A 19,582-nucleotide genomic window follows, 5' to 3' on the forward strand; every position below is an offset into this window, starting at 1 on the left:
GTAAAATAACTGGGGTCTTCCCCCAGGTGGCTCAGTGGGAAAGAATCTGCCTGCAAATGCAAGAGACGCAGGAGACAAGGGTTTGATCTCTCCGTCAGGAAGAGCCCCAGGAGGAGGAAACAGCAACCCACTCCAGTATTCTTGCCTGAAGAATCCCATGGACAAAGCAGCCTGGTGGGCTACAGTCTACGTGGTCGCAAAGTGTCGGACACTACTCAGCACATGTGCAAGATACAACTGAATCACTTTGTTATACACCTGAAACTAATACATGGTAAAATAACTACATTTTGATTAAAAAAAATTTTTTAAAGAGACCCCAGAGACAGCTCTCACTCCTTCAGCCCTGTGAGGATGCAGTGAAAAGGTGGCTGTCTATAAACCAGAAACCTGGCCTTCTCCAGACACCAAATATGTTGACCCCTTGGTCATGGACTTCCTAGCCTCCAGAACTGTGAAAAGTAAATTTTTGTTGTTTATAAGCTACTTATGGGATTTTGTTATACCCATTGGACAGACTAAGACAAATGGATGAGAGACAAATCTCTCTCACAGAACAATTTCCAGTAATGAACATAGATACACTGCCTTCAAGAAGCGGAAGCGTAACTCTGCAGTTTTTAAGTGTAGGCTGTTCCAAGTGACTGCCTTCCAAAAATTACAGTATGAAAAAGGGGTGGGACGAAGAGCATCTTTACAGAGGAGAAACTTGACAAGCACTGCCTTGACCAAATGACCAAAGCCAACATGAACAGCGATAAATCATGTTGACAGCGTACACCCTTGACAGGATGTAATGAAAATAGCACTTCGCCTCTGTGGTCGTCCTCCAACCCACAGTTTAACTATGAGTTTAAAAAAAAGGAAATAAGACAAATTCCAAAGAAGACACATTCTACAAAATACCTGACGGGGACTCCTCAAAGCTGTCAAAGTCATCACAAACAAAGAAGGTCTTAGAAACTGTCACAGCCAAGAGGAGCCTAAGGAGACACGACAACTAAATGTAACATGACATCTTGAAACAGAAGGGGAAAAGGGGTAATAGCTTAAAAATTAAGGAAATCTGAATAACGTATGTTAATAATAAAGTATTGATATTGGCTCATTAATTGTAACAAATATACCATACTGTTAGATGTTAATATTAAGAGATTCTATGCTCTTTGCTGCTGCTGCCATCAAGGGTCCAGGTTCAGTCCCTGGTCAGGGAATTAACATCCCACAAGTTTTAAAAAATAATAATAACAATAAGAGAGACTGACTGCGGGGTACATGGGAACTCTTTGAACTATCTACTCAATTTTTAGGTAAAGCTAAAGCTGTTCTAGGGCTTCGCTGGTGGTTCAGTGGTAAAGAATCCACCTGCCAATGCAGGAGACGCAGTTTCGATCCCTGGGTCTGGAATATCCCCTGGAGAATAAAATGGCAATTCACTCCAGTATTCTTGCCTGGGAAATCCCATGGACAGAGGAGCCTGGCAGGCTACAGTCCAAGGGATTGCAAAAGAGTCAGACACGACTTAGCCACTAAACAACAACAAAGTTGTTCTAAAAAAATAAAGTCTATTTTTTTAAAGGAGGAATTTCTTTAAAATGATCATCTCATCACTTTTGTGGACTTTGCAGGTACTTTTGCTGGTGCTCTTAAATAAGTCATTCCATGTTGTGGAGGGTCTACTGATTTTAAGCCATTTTGGGGGTCTTCCAGGAGACTAGGTTAAAGGTGAAGCTATTTTACCAGTTGCTCAAAGACTCACTCACATCTTAATTTTAATTGTTCTTAGTAGAAACCAAAATATTTGTATCATCTTTTTGAAAGTTTGTCAAATATCATAGCTGATTGATTTCAATTTTGTCTCAACCAGCCCTTTCAGAATAACTTTATGCTTCATTTTGCAAGTTTAAATGGACTGCTGCCGGATCCATTTAGTTTTATTCCTTGGTCCAAAATAACCCAACTCATGTTTGGCAGTTCTGCACTTGGTTCCCAAAGCCCAGCTGTTTTTGACCAGGGCTCAGTGACAAGCCAGGAGGGCTTTCTTCAATGGTGTACACTTCTCTGCAGTAGATGGCATGATCTGCAGAGAATTCCAGAGTTCTGCCTTGTGATTCACGCACTGGGGCTTGCCATAAGCTTCATACTGCATCCTTCCCTCCACTGGCTCCACCAACACCACAGTGTCGGCTGGATCAGATGGTCCAAGCAGGGCACTGTTTGCTCTGCAGGCAGGAGCTGCTTCAGAGCCCTGTCTTCACTTACCCTGCCTGATCAGCATGATATCAATATAACAGATCAGTGTAACATCTGTGGGCTGTCCCCATGATCCAGATCTCCTCAGACTAATATTATGATGGAAAGCAGGAGAGTAAACATAGCCCCAACGTAAAGCTAGACGAATATTACTGTCAGTTCCATGAGAATGAGAACAGTTTCTGATTCTCTTTTTTTTTTGGCCTCAAGGTATGCAGGATCTTAGTTCCCCAACCTGGGATCGAACCTACCTCCTGCAATGGAAGCATGGAGTCTTAACCACTGGACTGCCAGGGAAGTCTCTGATCCTCTTTTCTAAGTGGATGGAAAAGAATGCACTTGCTTAATCAATTTCAGGAAACCATATACCTAGGGCTTCCTGCTGGCTCAGTCAGTAAAGAATCCACCTGCCAATGCAGGAGACCCAGGTTTGATCCCTGTGTGGGGAAGATCCCCTGGAGAAGGGAATGACAACCCGCTCCAGTATTCTTGCTAATTTGCTTTAGCAATGAAACAATTTCAAGCACAGCAATTGTGATCAGGGCTATTACTTGGTTGAGTACATAGTAATCTACAGTCATTCTCCATAATCAATCCAGTTTCTGCAATTATCAGACTGATTAAACAGAGATGTGATAGAGACTGGGCTTCCCTGATGGCTCAGCAGGTAAAGAATCCGCTTGCAATGCAGGAGACACAGGAGATGGGTTTAATTCCTGGGTGGGGAAGATCCCTTGGAGGAGGGCATGGCAATCCACTCCAACAGTCTTGCCTGGAGAATCCCATGGACAGAGGAGTCTGGTGGGCTATAATCCAAAGGGTCGAAAAGAGCTGGATAGAACTGAGCAACTAACACACACTTGTGACAGAGACCGCCACCTCAGCACCCTTTAGAGCCTTCATGGTGGTGCCAATCTCTGCCATCCTTCCCTCTCTCCTACGCTGTTTCTGGAACACTCCTCAGTCTTCTGCTGTGAGCACCACATGACTCTGGTTTTCCTCACACCCGTCTGGCAAGTTCCTGCAAAGTCTTTGAGTCACCTTCTCCTATCCAGTTTTCGTTCATTTTTGGCTGTTTGTAGAATAACTAGGTTTTTACTTTGTGTGTGTGTGTTAGTTGCTTAGTTGTGTCTGACTCTTTGCAACCCCATAGACTGCAGCCCACCAGGCCCCTCTGCCCATGGGATTCTCCAGGCAAGAACACTGGAGTGGGTTGCCATTTCCTTCACCAAAAGGAACTATAGAAAGAAAGTGAAGTCGCTCAGTCGTGTCCAACTGTTTGCGACCCCATGGACTGTAGCCTACCAGGCTCCTCCATCCATGGAATTTTCCAGGAGTACTGGAGTGGGTTGCCATTTCCTTCTCCATTACTTTATTTTAGCTTTAATTAAAAGTATTTATTAGGGTTTCCCTGGGGGCCCAGTGGTAAGGAACCGCCTGCCAATGCAGGAGACACGGGTTCTATCCCTGATCCTGGGAGATCCCACATGCTGCGAAACAACTAAGCCCATACACCACGACTACCGAGCCCGTGGCATACGGGATCTTAGCTCCTCGACCAGGGATCGAACCCGCGCCCGGTGAGGAATTGTGGCGTCTTAACAAGCGGACCACCAGGGAGGGCCCTAAATGGTCATTTAAAATATACAGAACACGAGTTTTGTAACTCTGCTTGGCATTTCGTCATTTTTCAACCCTCTGCTAAGGCTCAGAAAGTTTAAGCGGCCTCTCGAATCTCTCCACTTCTGTGAGGAAAAAAGTCGTCTTGTGCTCTACGTACCCCCGGTAACAGCCAATGGACACCAGGCAAAGCCAATGGCCAATAGCGAAGAGAGAGCAGCCTCATTTACCGCCCAGAAGGCCTCTCAGACAACCTAGACTAATTCCGACGGCGCCCAGCAACCGTTACCATAACAACGTAACCCGCTCCCTCACCAAAGAACGCGGTTCCCCTCTGCATCCCAGAAGGCGCTGCGCCGCCTTTAAGGCTTCCGCCCCCTTCCATCCCAACATGCAACGGGGCTCTATACGTCATGCGCCTGTCATCAGGATGATTATAAAAATGCCCGAATATCCGCCTTTGCCTAAACATTAAAAATGTCTGTAAGAGGCTCATAGATGGGAAAGAGCCCGAAAGATCAGTCTCAGAGATTTTCCTCAGACGGTTTAGTTATAAATCTCGAGGAGAAATGGCCCATCTTTCCCTAGATTCTCTCAGGCACCTCATTGGGCAGCTCGCGCAGGCCGGCGGCGTGGGGGCCTCGGGGCCCTACTCGGGGCACATGTGGAAGGAAGCGGCGGCGTCTGTCCGCGCAGCGCCTGCAGGCCATCCAGCGTGGAGCCATGGGAGGCCTGGAGAAGAAGAAGGTGATGGGCGAGAGGTCGGGGCAGGGGGCTTGGGCTGCCCCAGGAGGTGGGAGACGGGAGCGATGGAGCCTGGGGATTCCCCGGCCTTGGACCCTCGTGGGTGCAGAAGCGGCTGGGATCAACACGACAGGAGACAACAGCCAGAAGGGATCAAATGATGGGCCGGGACGGCAGTACTCGCTGTGAAATATGAAAAAGAAACCTGGGGTAGAGCTGTGAAAGAGAGTTGAGGTTACCAGGCAAAGCTCCACCCCAAAACAGGCCGAGCTGGAGGACAACTCATTACTGAAAGTGATGAGCCTAATGTAGAGCTCACCATTTTGTCGAGTTCATCGTCTCTAAGACTAGTGGCTCCCTTTTCTGTTGAATCAGGCCTTGTTCTAGACATTGGGGATGGAGACATAAACAACCAGATGTGGTCTCTGCATTCCCAGAGCTCAGTTTCTTGTGGGGAAGTTGGACACTAAAGTAAACAACCAAATAAAATGGTCACAAACAAGCCTGGCAGGGGGAAATCTAAGTGCCAAGGTCCTTAGGTGGAAAGGGCTTATTGTGTGCAAGAAATCAAATGATATCAGGATGGCCGGAGAATAAGTTAAACCAAGGGAAGAGTGGCATCTAGTGAAGTTGGGGTTGGACAGGGACTGGGTCATGCAAGGCTGTCAGACACAAGAAACTGGATTTTATTCAAATTGCAGTAAGAATCAACTAAAGAGAGAGAACGTGATTCATCTTTCAAGGAGTTGTTCTTTTCGCTGTAGGGAGAATTGTCTTGGTGGTAGGAAGAGATTAGAGGGGATGAGGAAGATATAGTTGCCTCAATTGTTACTTTCAACTCGAAAGTTTTTACTGCTGATTTGTTGTTTGTTTGACCTGGTCTCAGTTGCAGCTTGAGGAATCATCTTTATAGGATGTGGTATCTTTAGTTGCAGCATGTGAACTCTTAGTTGCATGTGGGATCTAGTCCCCTGACCAGGGATCGAACCTGGGCCCCCTGCGTTGGGAGTGTGGAGCCTTAACCACTGGACCACCCAGGCAGGTCCTGACTGCCAATTTTTTTTTAAACCCAGCTGGCTATTGAGTACCCAGAAAGTGCTCACAATTGGAGTTATAAAGATACAGGATAGCAAACCTGAGCTTGAGACACAGATACAGACATGTCAGTGGATCGTGACAGTTTTAAAGCTGAGTTTCACAACTGTTTTGACATTTTGAGCCAGATAACTATTGTGGGGAGGGTTATGCTGTGTGTTTCTAGGATGTTTAGCAGCGTTCCTGACCTCTTACCTGCTAGGTGCCAGTAACACCTAACAGCCCCAAGTGCAGAATCCATCCCCTTGTACACCCGGGGAGAAAAGTCATCCCAGTTATCTTTGATTAATCTCCTTAAGATTTGAAAGGATAAGAATGGTGACAGAGTGGCATAGGGCAGTGGAAAACAGTTTTAACAAAAGCAGAAAGTCATCTTTGTGTCCCCGGGATTTGGCATGGGCCTGATCCCCAGTAGATGGGTAATAAACGTCTGAAAGGTACGAATGAAGGCGGGGCATGTTTTGTGACTGTGGGGTTGTTCATAACATACCCTCAGGAGGGTACGGGTTTATCCCTTTGGAGCTGGACCTGCCCATGGAGGCCTGTGCTGTCTTATTCCAGCGGGTGACCTAGCTGGGGAAGGATGTGCTTGGTTACTTTGCAGGGAGCTGGTTCAGTGTGCTGCTGCCCGATCGGGATTCAGAGCCGTGACTGTGAGGCAGCATCCAGCGCTGCACACATCCAGGTGGTTGCACAAGACCGTGTGGTCTTCAGGGGCAGGTAGAGACCAGGTCTTTTGTCTTTTATTACCCTCCTAGCATCTAGCCAAATGAACACTTGGAACATCGTAGAGGTTTTGTGATTGTTTGCTGAGTGAATGAATGAGGGGAAGGAGAGAGGCTGTGTGGCTTAGAGTGTGCATTTTCAACCAGACAGTGTCATCTCCAACGGAACAGGAGTTGGTTGGGGGACATGGTAGATATTACAATGATGTGTGTCCCTCTGAAGGACCACATTACACAAAGAGAGCTGTAGTATATCTATGGTGTTAACATTTTGGGAGGCTGTGAGAGAGGGTGATGAAACGGGAGAAGAGGCCTAACAAGGCCTCCAGTGGTGGAAAGGGTGGTTATAATGAAAAAGAAGTTGAGAACCCTGGCTTAGTGGATGAGGCACTCAGGCTTTGGGCTTGGACCTAGGTCTGAATGCAGCCTCAGCTCTTAGAAAGCTGTGTGACCCTGGCGGGTTATTTTTCTGAGCCTGTTTTCCCCCCTTGTGAAATGAGAATTTTAATGGCACCCACCTCACAGTGTTGTGGGGATTAAATGAAGTAACGTGTGCAAGTCAGTAGTCATCATGGTCGATACTTAGAGCTACTGCTAGGGCTTGGCATAGCACCTGATCCACAGCAACCTCACAATGCCCACATCACACAGATGTGTGTGTCCTCCGTGTTGACTGCTGTGAAGACGGTGCAGGCACACTTCCTCCCCATGGCCTCTTGGCCATGAATCGACAGCAATGGTCACCAATGCATGAGGAATGTCCAGAAGTGGCTGTCCATCACTGCAGCCATTGCTAATGGAGAATTGATTTTCCTCCCCAAGTATGAACGGGGTTCTGCCACCAACTACATCACCCGAAACAAAGCCCGGAAGAAGCTGCAGCTGAGCCTGGCCGACTTCAGGTGAGCAGTAAGATCGTTTTGCCTTCTTATCATTTAAGTGTTCACTGGAGTAGCTCTTCGAATTTCCCTCAAGGGCTTTTCTTTTGCATTCACAACTTGAGTGACTACGGTGTAAGAAGCCTAGCTTTTGACCTGTCTCAGGTTTCAACACCCCTTTCTCCCTTAGCTTAATCGTTTCTAGCTTTTGATTTAAAGTGAGAGACCTGGGATTCTTCCTTCCACTGAAACACTTAGAGGCCATTGTAGGGTTATTTATTGACCTAATATCAATGCTGTGTCCCAGGGAGTAAGGAGATCTGGGGAGAGGGAGAGAGACTGGGCAGTAGCCAGTCGGGTGGAACAGTCAGAATACACAGCATTTATTGATTAAGTTAATCATCTTAGACCAGTGTGATGTGTGGTACCCTAAAGTTGATTGTAACAGCATCGTCATAGATCACTAATCACAGATCACCGTAGCAAATATAATAATGAGGAAAAGGTTTGAAATATTGTGAGAATTAGCGGAATGTTTCATAGGCATGAAGTGAGCAGATGTTGGCTCTGACAGACTTGCTGAATGCAGGGTTGCTCAAACCTCCAGTTTGTTAAAAAAAAAAAAAAGCTAAGCTATATATGTGAAGTGCAGTGAATGAAATGCAATAAAACAAGGTATACCTGTATGTGGCTGAAACACTGATTTCTCAGCAAGGCCTTTCCTGACTCCCCTTGCTGAAAGAGGTACCTGGAGTTGGCCTCTGTCCATATTCCTGCTAGTCTCCTTTCTGGTGCTTGGGACATCTTGCATGTGTTTTTCAGGAACATGTGACGGTCAGGCTGCTACCTGAGGATGTGAGCTTTCCCGAGGGCAGGGCTCCTGTGGTCTCGGTTCTCTGTGGTTTTCCAGGCCCAGCATGGCCAGTGCTCAGCATGTTTGCTGATAGAAGGAATGGCATTTGTCTTCCAGGCGGCTGTGCATCCTGAAAGGCATTTATCCCCATGAACCCAAACACAAGAAGAAGGTTAACAAGGGCTCCACGGCGGCCCGCACCTTTTACCTCATCAAAGATATCAAGTTCCTCCTCCACGAACCCATCGTCAACAAGTTCCGGGAGTACAAGGTGAGGCCCGGCTCCGGGGCCTGCAGGGGGCCCTACCCAGCTCTATGGAGACCGGCTAACACTGATCTCAGGCAGGTTGTTTGATCTCTGGGAGCGAGTCTCTACAAAGGGTAAGGTAATTCTGCCTCCAAATTGTGTTGGGGGAATTCACTGAGCTCTTTCTGTGTGGAAATCATTTACACAGAACCTGGCCAGTGATTAACACTTCACTTGTCATACCTTTCCCCTAGTTCTTTGGGGGAAAAGTAAATTAATTGCCTGTGAAGCAAAGATTGTAGTCTTTCGGGGTCTCTCTGGTGTATTTTCTGCCCAAAGAAACCCATCTGATTCCGGTTCTTTCTGAAATCGCTCCCAGGAGATCAGGCTTTTCATTCCGCAAATAGAAACCATTAAAGTGCTTAAATACCACAGGGAAAGTAGAGATCTAATTACCCCAAATGCAAATAATTGGAAGTAGACTGCTGGTACTGTAGCCTTTGCCGAGTGACAGGGCCAGGCCGAGGGGTGCAGCTGCTGGTGGCCCTCTCCCCAGAGCCCACCGAGGTGCAGCTGGGGTTTGCGGCCTCCTTAGTTCACAACACTGCGCCCCTCGTGGGACTGGTCACTGCTCACGACCACAGCGGAGGGGGCCTCCGAGCATCTGGGGAGCACAGAGGACAGGCCCGCCCTGACGTGCTTGGAGGGCGTCAGCTGGTCAGTTAAGAGGATTCCCGGGGCCACCATTGACCTCAACCGTGTTTTCTCCTGTGGCCCAGCCCCACACGTGGGCCCATGGTTCATTTTTACGGACACACAGGCTGGTGTTTCTGGCCTAACCTCCTGGCCCCGACCTGCCTCACTTCTCAGTTGGAGAATAGGCCTGAAAATGTTAAACTTCCATGTCAGCATGTCTGAGTGCTGATCGCCGTTCACCTGTCCACAGTGTGGTGTGCTGGGTTGGGTTCACTGCTCCCTGGAGGTGGCCGAGGGGGCAGATGGTGCCGTCAGACAGCCGTGGTCGGCTTCTGGAGGCCTCGGGAGTCCCCCCAAAGCCAAGCATCCCTCCCACACAGAAGGGGTGCCCAGGATCCCCTGGCCCCACATCAGCGGTCTCCTCCTCATCCCCCAGGTATTCGTCCGGAAGCTGCGGAAGGCCTATGGGAAGAGTGAGTGGAACACGGTGGAGCGTCTGAAGGACAACAAGCCCAACTATAAGCTCGACCACATTGTCAAGGAGCGGTGAGCTATGGGCTGTGATCTGGCACTGGGGGTACAGTGGGGAACACGGCCAAGACCCCACCCACAGAGCTGGCCTCCTCTTGAAGGAAGCAGACCAGGAAACAACTCCATGTTGTTCTAATGGTTACAAGTCCACACAAATGCCATGAGGGATGCTCTCCACAAAGGGAACTGGAGGACACACGTGAGTTACAGGCTGGTCAGAGGAGGTGTCTGAGGGCAGACCTTTGAGACAGCCAGGGGGAGTGTAGTTCAGGAAGAGCGAACAGTGCAAAGGCCCTGTGGTGAGAGAGAGCCAGTCTGGGGGTGCACGGGCTTGCACGGTCAGCCCTGGAAGTGTGGCTGGCACCTGCCGTCAGCTATTTCTTGCCCATCCTTCTCCATGGTCCCCCTCCGTCACTGACTCAATCGGAGGACGCTTGGTAGTGTCTGGAGACACTTCTGGTTCTCGTGACTAGGATGGCAGAGGGGTCTCGTAGTATTTAGGGGCCACAGATGCTGCCCAGCCCCCTATGGCACACAGCACAGCCCCCACCGCCCAGAACAGCCTGGCCCAAAGTGGCGGCAGTGGTGAGATTCAGAAACTCGGGGCTGCCTGCATGCCTGTCTTTCTCTTGGGGACTGTTTGCCCAGGAGCGCTCAGCTCCGGCCTGGATGGACTTGGTCTAATTAGCCGGACCAGCCCCGGGCCAGCCAGCTGAGCAACAGCCCCGGCCTGGGAGCTCCACGGCAGGCGTTCTCACCCCCAGCCCTGCAGCCGCAAGCTGGGCGGCCCAAGAAGAGGGCCTGCTCCGAGCAGGTCCTCCGCTAACACAGAGCTGGCGAGTGTGACACGGCTGTCCTGTGGAAGAAATGAAAAAAAAAAAAAGGTGCACAAGAAAAAAGCAAGTGTCTGGATTCACGCACACACCATGTGGCAGTGTGATGGCGCTCCTGTTCTGCGTCGCCCACTCCTCGGCCGTTGCTCAAGAATGAATGGCCGCTGGTGCTTCTAGGAAGGGCTCGGTGGTTGGGGTGGTCTGTGAGGTGGAGAGGAGGAGACTTGGAAACATCCGAGGGGCTGACCGAGGCTCGGGGGGCCTCTGAACCCAGAAGCCGAGCGTCTCTCCTGTTGTCTCGCGAGAGGCCCCCGCAGGCCTTTCTTCTGTCTCGCGCCGTGTCTGAGGACCTGGCCTTCCCTCCCGACCCTTGGAGCTAAGCGGGCTCGTCCTAGTTCCGCAGAGCCTCCCAAGGCCACGGGGAAGCCGGTGCTGCCCAGGCCCCCAGGGCGTGGCCCGGCTCCCTGTCCAGGAGATGGTGGTGGCCTGGCTGGGCCTGGCACGGGAACGGGGCCTCTGGGGTGGCTGACGGGTGGGAGCAGCGGGGTCGGAGGCCCCCGGGAGACCAGGCGGAGCGGCCTCGTGAGCGCTGCGCCCCCTGGCTGCGCAGGTACCCCACGTTCATCGACGCGCTGCGGGACCTGGACGACGCCCTGTCCATGTGCTTCCTCTTCTCCACCTTCCCGCGGACTGGCAAGTGCCACGTGCACACGATCCAGCTCTGCCGCCGGCTGGCCGTGGAGTTCATGCACTACGTCATCGCCGCCCGCGCCCTGCGCAAGGTGAGCCCTGGGCCTCCGGTGGGGCCCCGCCCCCCGGCCCCCTGCCGCGGGCCTCACACGCCGCCGTCCGCTCCTCCTCCGCAGGTCTTCCTGTCCATCAAAGGCATCTACTACCAGGCCGAAGTGCTGGGCCAGCCGATCGTGTGGATCACTCCCTATACCTTCTCCCACGATGTGAGTGTTTCCCCCGGGAGGGGTTTGTGCGGGGCCGTGGCTTCCTCTCCGGTTCCTAGCCGGAGATGAGAGGGTGGGCGGAGAGGGGATCGTCCTGTCCTGCAGAACCAGCTGGGGTCCTGAGTGCCGGCCGGGTGTGGCGAGGGTCGGGGGAGTGTGTGGTAACAGGAGCCTGAGCCAGCCTGGCTGGCGTACCTGCTGGCTGGTTGGCCTTGGACGGGTTCTCCTACCTCGCACGTTTAATAAGGCGCCTGCACTTCTGAACCTCTGTCCTGAGAGTTTGAGGGAGAAGAGCTTTCCCAGTGCCCAGTCCTCAGGGGTCGAGGAAGGAAGAGTGAGCAGCGGCCGGGAGGAGCGTGCCTGTGTGCACGCAGAGCCCAGCCTGCCTCCATCCCGCTGGGTCCTCACCCAGCTTTCTCTGTCTTTTAGACTGTGGGGGGGTTTGGGGCAGGATCCATGAAGAGAAATGCTGACTTGACCTCCAGATGGGGGTTGTCAGCCCCACAGGGTCACAGCTGATTTCTCCTGTGGTGGGCCTACGTCAGCTCCGCTTCATGCTCATGCCCTGAGTGGAAACTGCTGCCTTCAGCAGAGACCTGGCTAGGTGGCGGCTTCGCTGCCCGGGGAGTGGGTGCTCCAGCGGGAGTGAGTGCATAGTCGGGCTCCGCTGGGCCCCTCCCTACTCCTTACGCTGGGCTGGGCTGGGGAGCCACGGGCCGGAAGCCCTCTGAGGCCCCGCAGTGGGGATTGGTGGCAGCCTCCGTGGGTGAGAGGTGCTTGGCCCCCAGCAGCCCCTGTGTCTGCTCTGGGGGCCGGCATGTGTGAGTCCATGCTCTTTGTTTATTCCCTGCCCCGTCCCTCCTTGCCCCATCCCTCCTCTCCCCGTCCTTCCTGCCCGCCTGCCCTCCTTCTCCAGCCCTCCCTCTCCTTCCTGCTCTCTGATGTCCCACCCCCGCACTGCTCAGACTGGCCTTTGTCTGTCCCGCTGGGGTGAATAGGGCCCTATGGTGGCTGGCCTCCACACAGCTGGCCCTGGAGGCGCGGGGGAGGGCACGGGCCGCCCCTTTCTCCTTCCTCTGACCAGCGCACTCCCGCTGCCTCCTCCCAGCAGGAGGATGGGGGACCCGGGCTGGGTCAGAGCTGAGGCCCTCATGTGCCCCCTCCTCCTCCCGCTCTGCCCCTGCACAGCCAGTGCTGGGCTCCCAGCAGCAGGACCCAGGCAGGTAGTGGGGTTCAGGGCGCTGCTGGGTCGTGGGGGAGTCACTGCTCACATGCCCCCAGGCCTCTGGAAGAACCGAGGTATCAACGTGGGGGACAGGTGGGACTGTGCTCTGTTTTTGCCCAGGCAGGCAGCATTTCTCAAGAGCACCCTGAGGCTGGGCCAGGCGGCTGCCCAGCCCGTCCTGGGCCCTCAGGCTGTGCCTTTGTCTCTGGTTTGGGCCTGAGGCAGGGTTAGATTCTGAGTGTTGGCCCCAAAGGTCCCGCCAGGGCTTGTAGGTGCAGTGTGCCCTCTGCCCACTGCCCCAGCTGTCCCCATCCAGGCAGGTGGGCTGTTCCAGGGCCACCTCGCCCATCCGGGCCCCCAGGTGCTCGTGGGCTAGCCCCAGGGGAGACAGTAAATGAAAATTGTGAGCTGAGCGGTGGAGCAGGCGTGAGCAGCCTCTGCAGGGATGGAAGTCTGACCTGCAGAGTGAGGAGGGGGCAGTGGGCATCAGCAGTCCTGGGCACCTCAAGGCAAAGGTTTTCCTTTCTCACCACTAGCGGGGATCTGGCTCTGGTCTCCAGGACAGCCCTTGGGACCCTTGTCCAGAGCCTGACTGGTGCCCAGGATGCTCCTGGGTGGGGACCCCCTGGACTCTGCCCAAGGGGCCGAGCTCTGAAGGCAGGGCGGCCCCAAGGGCCCTCCTGGTCCTCGGGCAGCCAGCGCCCCCGCCCGGGTGGCTGTCCATGTGCTCCCTGCACTGACGCTGCCTCCACGCCCGCTGTATCCACAGCACCCGACAGACGTGGACTACAGGGTCATGGCCACGTTTACCGAGTTCTACACCACCCTGCTGGGCTTCGTCAACTTCCGCCTCTACCAGTCTCTCAACCTGCACTACCCGCCCAAGGTAGGCCCTGCCCTCGCCTTCTCCCCACCGGGCGGGGGCACAGCCTCTGCCTGCAGGGAGGTGGGGGCTGGGGCCTCCCCTTCCTCTGACCGACCCCTCCTCGCCTCCCAGCTCGAGAGTCAGGTCCACACAGAAGCGAAGACCAGCGAGGACACCTACGCCCTGGACTCGGAGAGCTCTCTGGAGGTGAGAGGGGCTTCCAGCGCCGGCCCTGCATCCCCCAGAACCCAAACCCACTGAGAGCCGTCCCAGAGTGGCCAGTGCTCCCCCTCCCCCGCCTGCAAGCAGTGTCTCTACAGCCCTGCTTCTTTCCGCAGAAACTGGCCGCCCTCAGTGCCAGTCTGGCCCGCGTGGTGGTGCCCACGGCGGAGGAGGAAGCTGAGGTGGACGAGTTTCCTGCTGATGGGGTGAGCACTGCACGGCCTTCTGGAGGCGGGTCGGGGGTCCTGAGGGGCGTAGGAGGAAGCTGGGGAGGGGCTCGTCTCCAGCCTCTGCCTCCCGTGGGGGTGCGGGCGGGCCCGACAGGGTGAGCAGCCCCTCCTCCCGACAGGAGATGGCGGCGCAGGAGGAGGACCGCAGGAAGGAGCTGGAGGCACAGGAAAAGCACAAGAAGCTCTTTGAGGGCCTGAAGTTCTTCCTGAACCGCGAGGTGCCCCGCGAGGCCCTGGCCTTCGTCATCAGGTGGGGGCCTGACTGCACCGGCCAGGTCCCGCCCTGGACCAGGGACCCTGGGGGAGGGAACAGGTGTGTCCTGGGAGGGTGAGCTTGTGCCTGAGGACCCTCGTGGGCTCCCCCTGTGCCTGTAGGAGTTTCGGGGGGATTGTGTCCTGGGACAAATCTCTGTGCATCGGGGCCACCTATGACGTCACAGACCCTGGCATCACCCACCAGATTGTTGACCGGCCTGGGCAGCAGACCCCGGTCATCGGCAGGTAGGCCCCCGAGACCCTCTTCTTCCTCTGCATGTTTGGGTTTCTGGGGGCGGAGGTCTGTGTCCAGGGCCCTGCAGATGCAGCCAGGTCCTCGGGGGGCCCCGTGACACTCTCTGCTCCTGCCCTGCGCCAGGTACTACGTGCAGCCCCAGTGGGTGTTTGACTCGGTGAACGCCCGGCTCCTCCTCCCCGTGGCAGACTACTTCCCTGGGGTGCAGCTGCCCCCGCACCTCTCACCCTTCGTGACGGAGAAGGAAGGCGACTATGTGCCCCCGGAGAAACTGAAGCTCCTGGCCCTGCAGCGGGGCGAGCACCCAGGTGCGTGGAGGAGGCTGGACTGGGCGGGCTGGGCACACTCCTCCAGGCCGGCCTCGGCTACCGGGTCTCAGCTGGCTGCTTCCCTGATTGGCTACGGGGCACGTTCCAGAGAACTGGGCAGTCAGTGGGGACACAAAGCCCTGTACATCCTCCTTGGAGTAACACGGCTTAGGAGGAGGAAATGTTTGTGTCCTGGACTCTCGTGTCACTTGATGTCCAGGATAACTGAGCAGAATGGTCTGGAAGTTTCCGTGGGAGGCAGCAGAACTGAGGGGTGGGGAGCCTGGAGTTTGTGCTGAAGGCAGCTGGGCCCAGGGGGAGGTGCTGGGGGGCCGTGGCTGAGCCAGCCCTGCTCTGCCCCTAGAATGTCCACTGCCAGTTCTCACACCACAGGGGGAAGGGCAGACCCCCAGGGTGCAGAATTCTTGGTTCTTTGTAGGAAACTTGAATGAATCTGAGGAGGAGGACGAGGAGGAAGACGACGAAGGTGATGGCGAGGAAGAGGGAGAAAAAGAGGAGGAGGAAGAGGAGGAGGACATGGAGGCTGATTCGGAGAAGGAGGAAGAGGCTCGGCTGACCGCCCTGGAGGAGCAGAGGCTGGAGGGGAAGACGGAGGCCCGACTGACCGCCCCGGAGGAGCCGAGGCTGGAGGGGAAGGTAGTGGGGAGTGGACCAAGGTCTCATCCTGGGAAGCAGCCCCCCACAGCCATCTTGGTGCCAGACAGGCGGGAGCCAGAGGGGGCTGGAGGTGGAGGGTGGGGTCAGCCTGTCCCCATGTGCATCCTCCCTGTGTCCCCAGAAGCCCAGGGTGATGGCTGGCACCGTGAAGCTGGAGGACAAGCAGCGGCTGGCCCAGGAGGAGGAGAGCGAGGCCAAGCGCCTGGCCATCATGATGATGAAGAAGCGGGAGAAGTACCTCTACAACAAGATCATGTTCGGCAAGAGGCGCAAAATCCGCGAGGTGAGTCTCCCTGCCCGATGCTCCCCACCCCCTCCACCTGAGGCTCAGATGGGGCCTCACAGCTGAGCTTCCAGGCCTGTCAGCTCTCCTGGGCAGACTCTGGGCCAAAAAAGAGTTTAAGACAGTACTGTGTACACCAGAACTTGAATGGATGGGAAGGTGGCTCGCCCCTCATTGCCCTTGAGGTGGTCTGGAGTAACAGCCCCCCAGTTTTCTTTTGTGCATGTAATAACATGGGTGTTATTGGGGGTGTGTCATGCTATACAACCTGGAGGAGGGCATGGCAACCCACTCCAGTAATCTTGCCTGGAGAATCCCATGGACAGAGGAGCCTAGTGGGCTACAGCCCATGGGGTCACTAAGAGTTGGACACGACTGAAGTGACTCAGCGCACACGCACGTGCTATACATACAGCACTTCGCTTTATTGCGCTTCACAGATGCAGTGTTTGTTAAAAACGGAAGGTTTGTGGCAGCTCTATGTGGAGCAAGTCTGTTTAGCACCGTTTCCCCAGTATTTTCCCATTCCATGTGTCTGTCACCAGTGACATTGGTAATTCTCACAGTATTCCGGACTTTTTCATTAGTATTATTTGTTGTAGTAATGTAGTGATCAGTGTTCTTTGATGTTACCATCACTAAAAAAAACCATCACTAAAAAAGACTACCGTTCACTGAAGGCTCAGGTGGGGGTTAGTATTTTATTAGCAGTGAAGTCTTTTATAATGAATGTGTATGGATGGTGTCTGTAGACATGATGCTACTACACACTATTTAATAGACAACAGCATAGCATAAACAGAACTTTTTTGTGCACTGGGAAACCAAAAAGTTCTTGGGACTCTCTTTATTGTAATGCTTGCTTTTTTTGGGGTGGTGGGTGGACTCAAACCTACAATATCTCCAGGGTCTGCCTAAAAATCATTCTGCTGTGTTTGTCATTAGCGTGAGCTGTCCATGGCCTCGTACAGTGCCTGCTGTATGTCATACAGCCCCTGCTGACAGGATTAGACTGTCGCCCTTTTCTAGTCATTCTCAGAAAACACTCTCGGACCCCTCTCTGCCTTACTTCCAAGTATCTCTTTGCAGGGTAAATTCTTAGGCGTGTAATTGCCAGGTGGAAAGGCCTGCCTGTTTTGGAAATAGATCATGCCAAATGGCCTAGGCGAAAGACTGCCCCAGGCCGACCCCTCCAGCAGCTCCTGGTGAAGGTTTGAAAGGCCCCAGCTTTCCCAGGCGAAGCGGGTCAGTGGGGCAGTGGCCTGCAGCCCTGGGAGCCTGCGGTCCTCCTGACTTGCTGGTGGCCCGTGAAGTGACAGAGTCATAAGGCAGAGTGAAGACCCGGTTCCTCACCCGAGGCTCTTTGGATCGATTTACTTTTTCCCCATGGCAATTTGCCAGTTAGCTTTTCTGGAAGCTCTGCTTTTAAGGGGTGGCCTTGAGTAGGAGAAGGGGGAGTCCCCTTCCCTCCCTCCTCCCGCCCATCACAGCTTAATCCTCCTCGCAGGCCAACAAACTGGCGGAGAAGCGGAAAGCCCACGACGAGGCTGTGAGATCGGAGAAGAAGGCCAAGAAGGTGCGGGCGCTGTGAGTGACAGCAGCTTCTCATCAGGCGAGGCCAGCTCACAGCAGCAGGACTGGGCAGGCACCGGAGGGCCTGGGCGTGGTGACGGACCTGGACCTTTTGTTGTCAGTCCTTCTCCCCCCTCTGCTGGCCCTGGCCTCCGCTCACACTCGCTGGCTGGGCCCAAGGGTAGCCCTGGCCTCCCTTGGATGGCGCTCCCTGCGGGTGGCTGCACAGAGGAGAGGCTTCTGCCTGGCCAGACGTCAGTCTCCCAGGAGCCAAGTGACATGGGATGGGGGGGGGGGGGTGCAACCTGCCCCTCCCTGACTGTCCCATTCACCCTGGCTTTCCACACCCCCTCCCCCACACTCGGTTGGCCCCGTGTGTGATGGGCAGAGGGTGGGGAAGCGTTTGTTAATAAACAGCTGGAGTTTTGCAGCCAACTGAATCCTGTGTTCACAAGCTTCCCTGGGGTTGGAGAGGGGCCACCTTGTACCCTGTGCTCCAGCCCTTGGTTCTCACAGAGGGGCCGGACACTGCCCAGACCCCTCTGGATGTCTGTGGACCCCACATTCCAGCGTGGAGACCTTTCCTCTGTGAACATGCTTCCTCACGTGTGAGCTGAGAGTAGAAATTCTGATGCCTTTGTCCCAGGCATGGGTGGTGGGTTCAGTGACAACATTTTAGAGACTCACTAGTATCAGGTGTCTGGTAGGCAAAGCGCTCAGCGAACACCCAGCGTGACTGTCATTTCCTGCTGCAGTCTGCCCAGGAGGTGAAAGCCAGTGTCTTAAGCATCTGTGGGGCCTGAGTGGAGGGACCACGGCTTTACCTGGTGGGCTTGTGGGCAGAGCTGCCGGGGACCCCCAGTGTGGCTCTGCCAGCAGCCTGGCTTATAACCTGGGCCAGGCCATCCTTACAACTTCCCCTTGACTCTGGCAGTGCCCCATCTGGACTGCCCGTGCCTCATGGCAGAGCCAGGGCCAAAATCAGGGGCATGGGATGGTCACTCAATCCCTCCCAGGTCAGGCAGGGAGATTCTGAACCACCGCCTGCCCCAGCCCCGCTCTGTCTACTGTGGGCTCAGTGCTGTCAGGAGCAGGGCCAGGGTGGGGAAGTATGAGTTTGGAACTGGGCTTCTCCTTGCCCAAATCCAGGTGCCTGAGGGCCTTGTCCTTCCGCCCTTCACTCTGTAGAAGCACCCGGACTCTACAGAAGTCTTCAGGGCAGTGTCTTCACACCCAGCCTGTGCAGGGGGAGGCAGGAGCTTGGGGAGACTCTCTGGCTGAGGCTGTGGAGAAACCTGGGCTCCTGGGCCTCACTGTGGGTGTCCACTGACATGCTACATGGGGAGGGGGGGGTCTTCTACGGTCAGGGCCTCTGGAACCAAAGTCTGCAGCCCGAGGGAATACCTTGCGTGTGCTTGGGTGCGTGTGCACCCCAGCGCTGTGGAGGCTGGAGAGCGGCGAGCCCATCAGATATGGAAAAGTTCCCTGGCAGTTATGCTGATGTGGAATTTTCCCCATTCCAGAGTCGCCCAATAATGGCGGGGGCAGTGGGGCTCTGACACGGCTTATGCCTCACTGGGTGACCGGCTGGTTTCACACTGCCCACAGCTGGAGCTGAGCATTCCCAGTTCTAGGCAGGCATTAGTCCCCTTCCTTGGGCCTGATCCTCTGGGGTGAAGGAGGGAAGCCTAGGACTGGGAAAAGTCAGGTCCTGAATGGGGTGCCCGCATCCTGACGCACTGTGCCCTGCCCCGTACCTTGGAGAGGTGGGGTCAGCCCCTACTCCTCTGATCCACGTTTCAGATGCCAAAAAAAAAGCGTCCCAGTTTGCACCGACTCTTGAGCCAGAGGCCATACCTTCCATTGAAGTTAAGCAAGTAGAGTAGCCGCCGCCTCCTCCCCAGAGCTGGGCTGCCCTCACCATCACCACGCCACCCCGTTCCCCAGGCACCCTCGAATCCCCTCCGGGGCCGGGAGCTCGGCCGAGCCTCAGGGTCCGGCGGCGGGACAATGGCCCCGTTGGCGCATCCGAGACAAACGCGCCTTGTTGGGCCCGCGGCGGGGGCGCGACGCTGCGACCCGGCTCGCTGAATGCGGCTTCTGTGCGCCCGGGGCGGGCGCGGAGGGCCGGGGAGGGGGCTGGGGCCCGGGGCACCCATTGGCCGCGGCGCCGGGGGGAGGGGGGGGCCGGGCCAGGCTGGCGGCCGCACCTGGCCGGAACGGGTGCGGCGGCGGCGGCGGCGGCGGCGGCGGCGGG

The 19,582-nt window shown here is 55.0% G+C and overlaps 1 protein-coding gene across 2 annotated transcripts; it reads left to right on the top strand.

Annotated features, from left to right (window-relative positions):
- Positions 1 to 4,485: 4,485 nt before the first annotated feature.
- PES1 (pescadillo ribosomal biogenesis factor 1) lies at positions 4,486 to 17,760 on the top strand. Of its 2 annotated transcripts, none has more exons than XM_061141547.1 (15): positions 4,486 to 4,620; positions 7,260 to 7,339; positions 8,286 to 8,439; positions 9,548 to 9,657; positions 11,086 to 11,257; positions 11,342 to 11,431; positions 13,426 to 13,542; positions 13,654 to 13,728; positions 13,860 to 13,949; positions 14,093 to 14,223; positions 14,349 to 14,474; positions 14,608 to 14,792; positions 15,232 to 15,449; positions 15,592 to 15,753; positions 17,261 to 17,760. In XM_061141547.1, the coding sequence occupies exons 1-15, from the start codon at positions 4,597 to 4,599 to the stop codon at positions 17,342 to 17,344; spliced, it is 1,818 nt and encodes a 605-aa protein (XP_060997530.1). In that variant the 5' UTR covers positions 4,486 to 4,596; the 3' UTR covers positions 17,345 to 17,760. The 2 variants fall into 2 exon arrangements, with proteins under 2 accessions (XP_060997530.1, XP_060997529.1); XM_061141546.1 differs by having other exon boundaries at positions 4,555 to 4,634.
- The last annotated feature ends 1,822 nt before the right edge of the window (positions 17,761 to 19,582 follow it).

Source organism: Dama dama, chromosome 5 (genome assembly GCF_033118175.1).
Source record: "Dama dama isolate Ldn47 chromosome 5, ASM3311817v1, whole genome shotgun sequence".
Classification (NCBI taxonomy): Eukaryota; Metazoa; Chordata; class Mammalia; order Artiodactyla; family Cervidae; genus Dama; species Dama dama.

Excerpts from the sequence above, each read along its gene's own strand:
- PES1 (XM_061141547.1), top strand. The coding sequence starts at position 4,597 with ATGGGAGGCCTGGAGAAGAAGAAG. Across the intron at positions 13,950-14,092 it reads ACGAGTTTCCTGCTGATGGG|GAGATGGCGGCGCAGGAGGA; the intron begins GTGAGCACTGCA and ends TCCTCCCGACAG. Across the intron at positions 15,754-17,260 it reads AGAGGCGCAAAATCCGCGAG|GCCAACAAACTGGCGGAGAA; the intron begins GTGAGTCTCCCT and ends TCCTCCTCGCAG.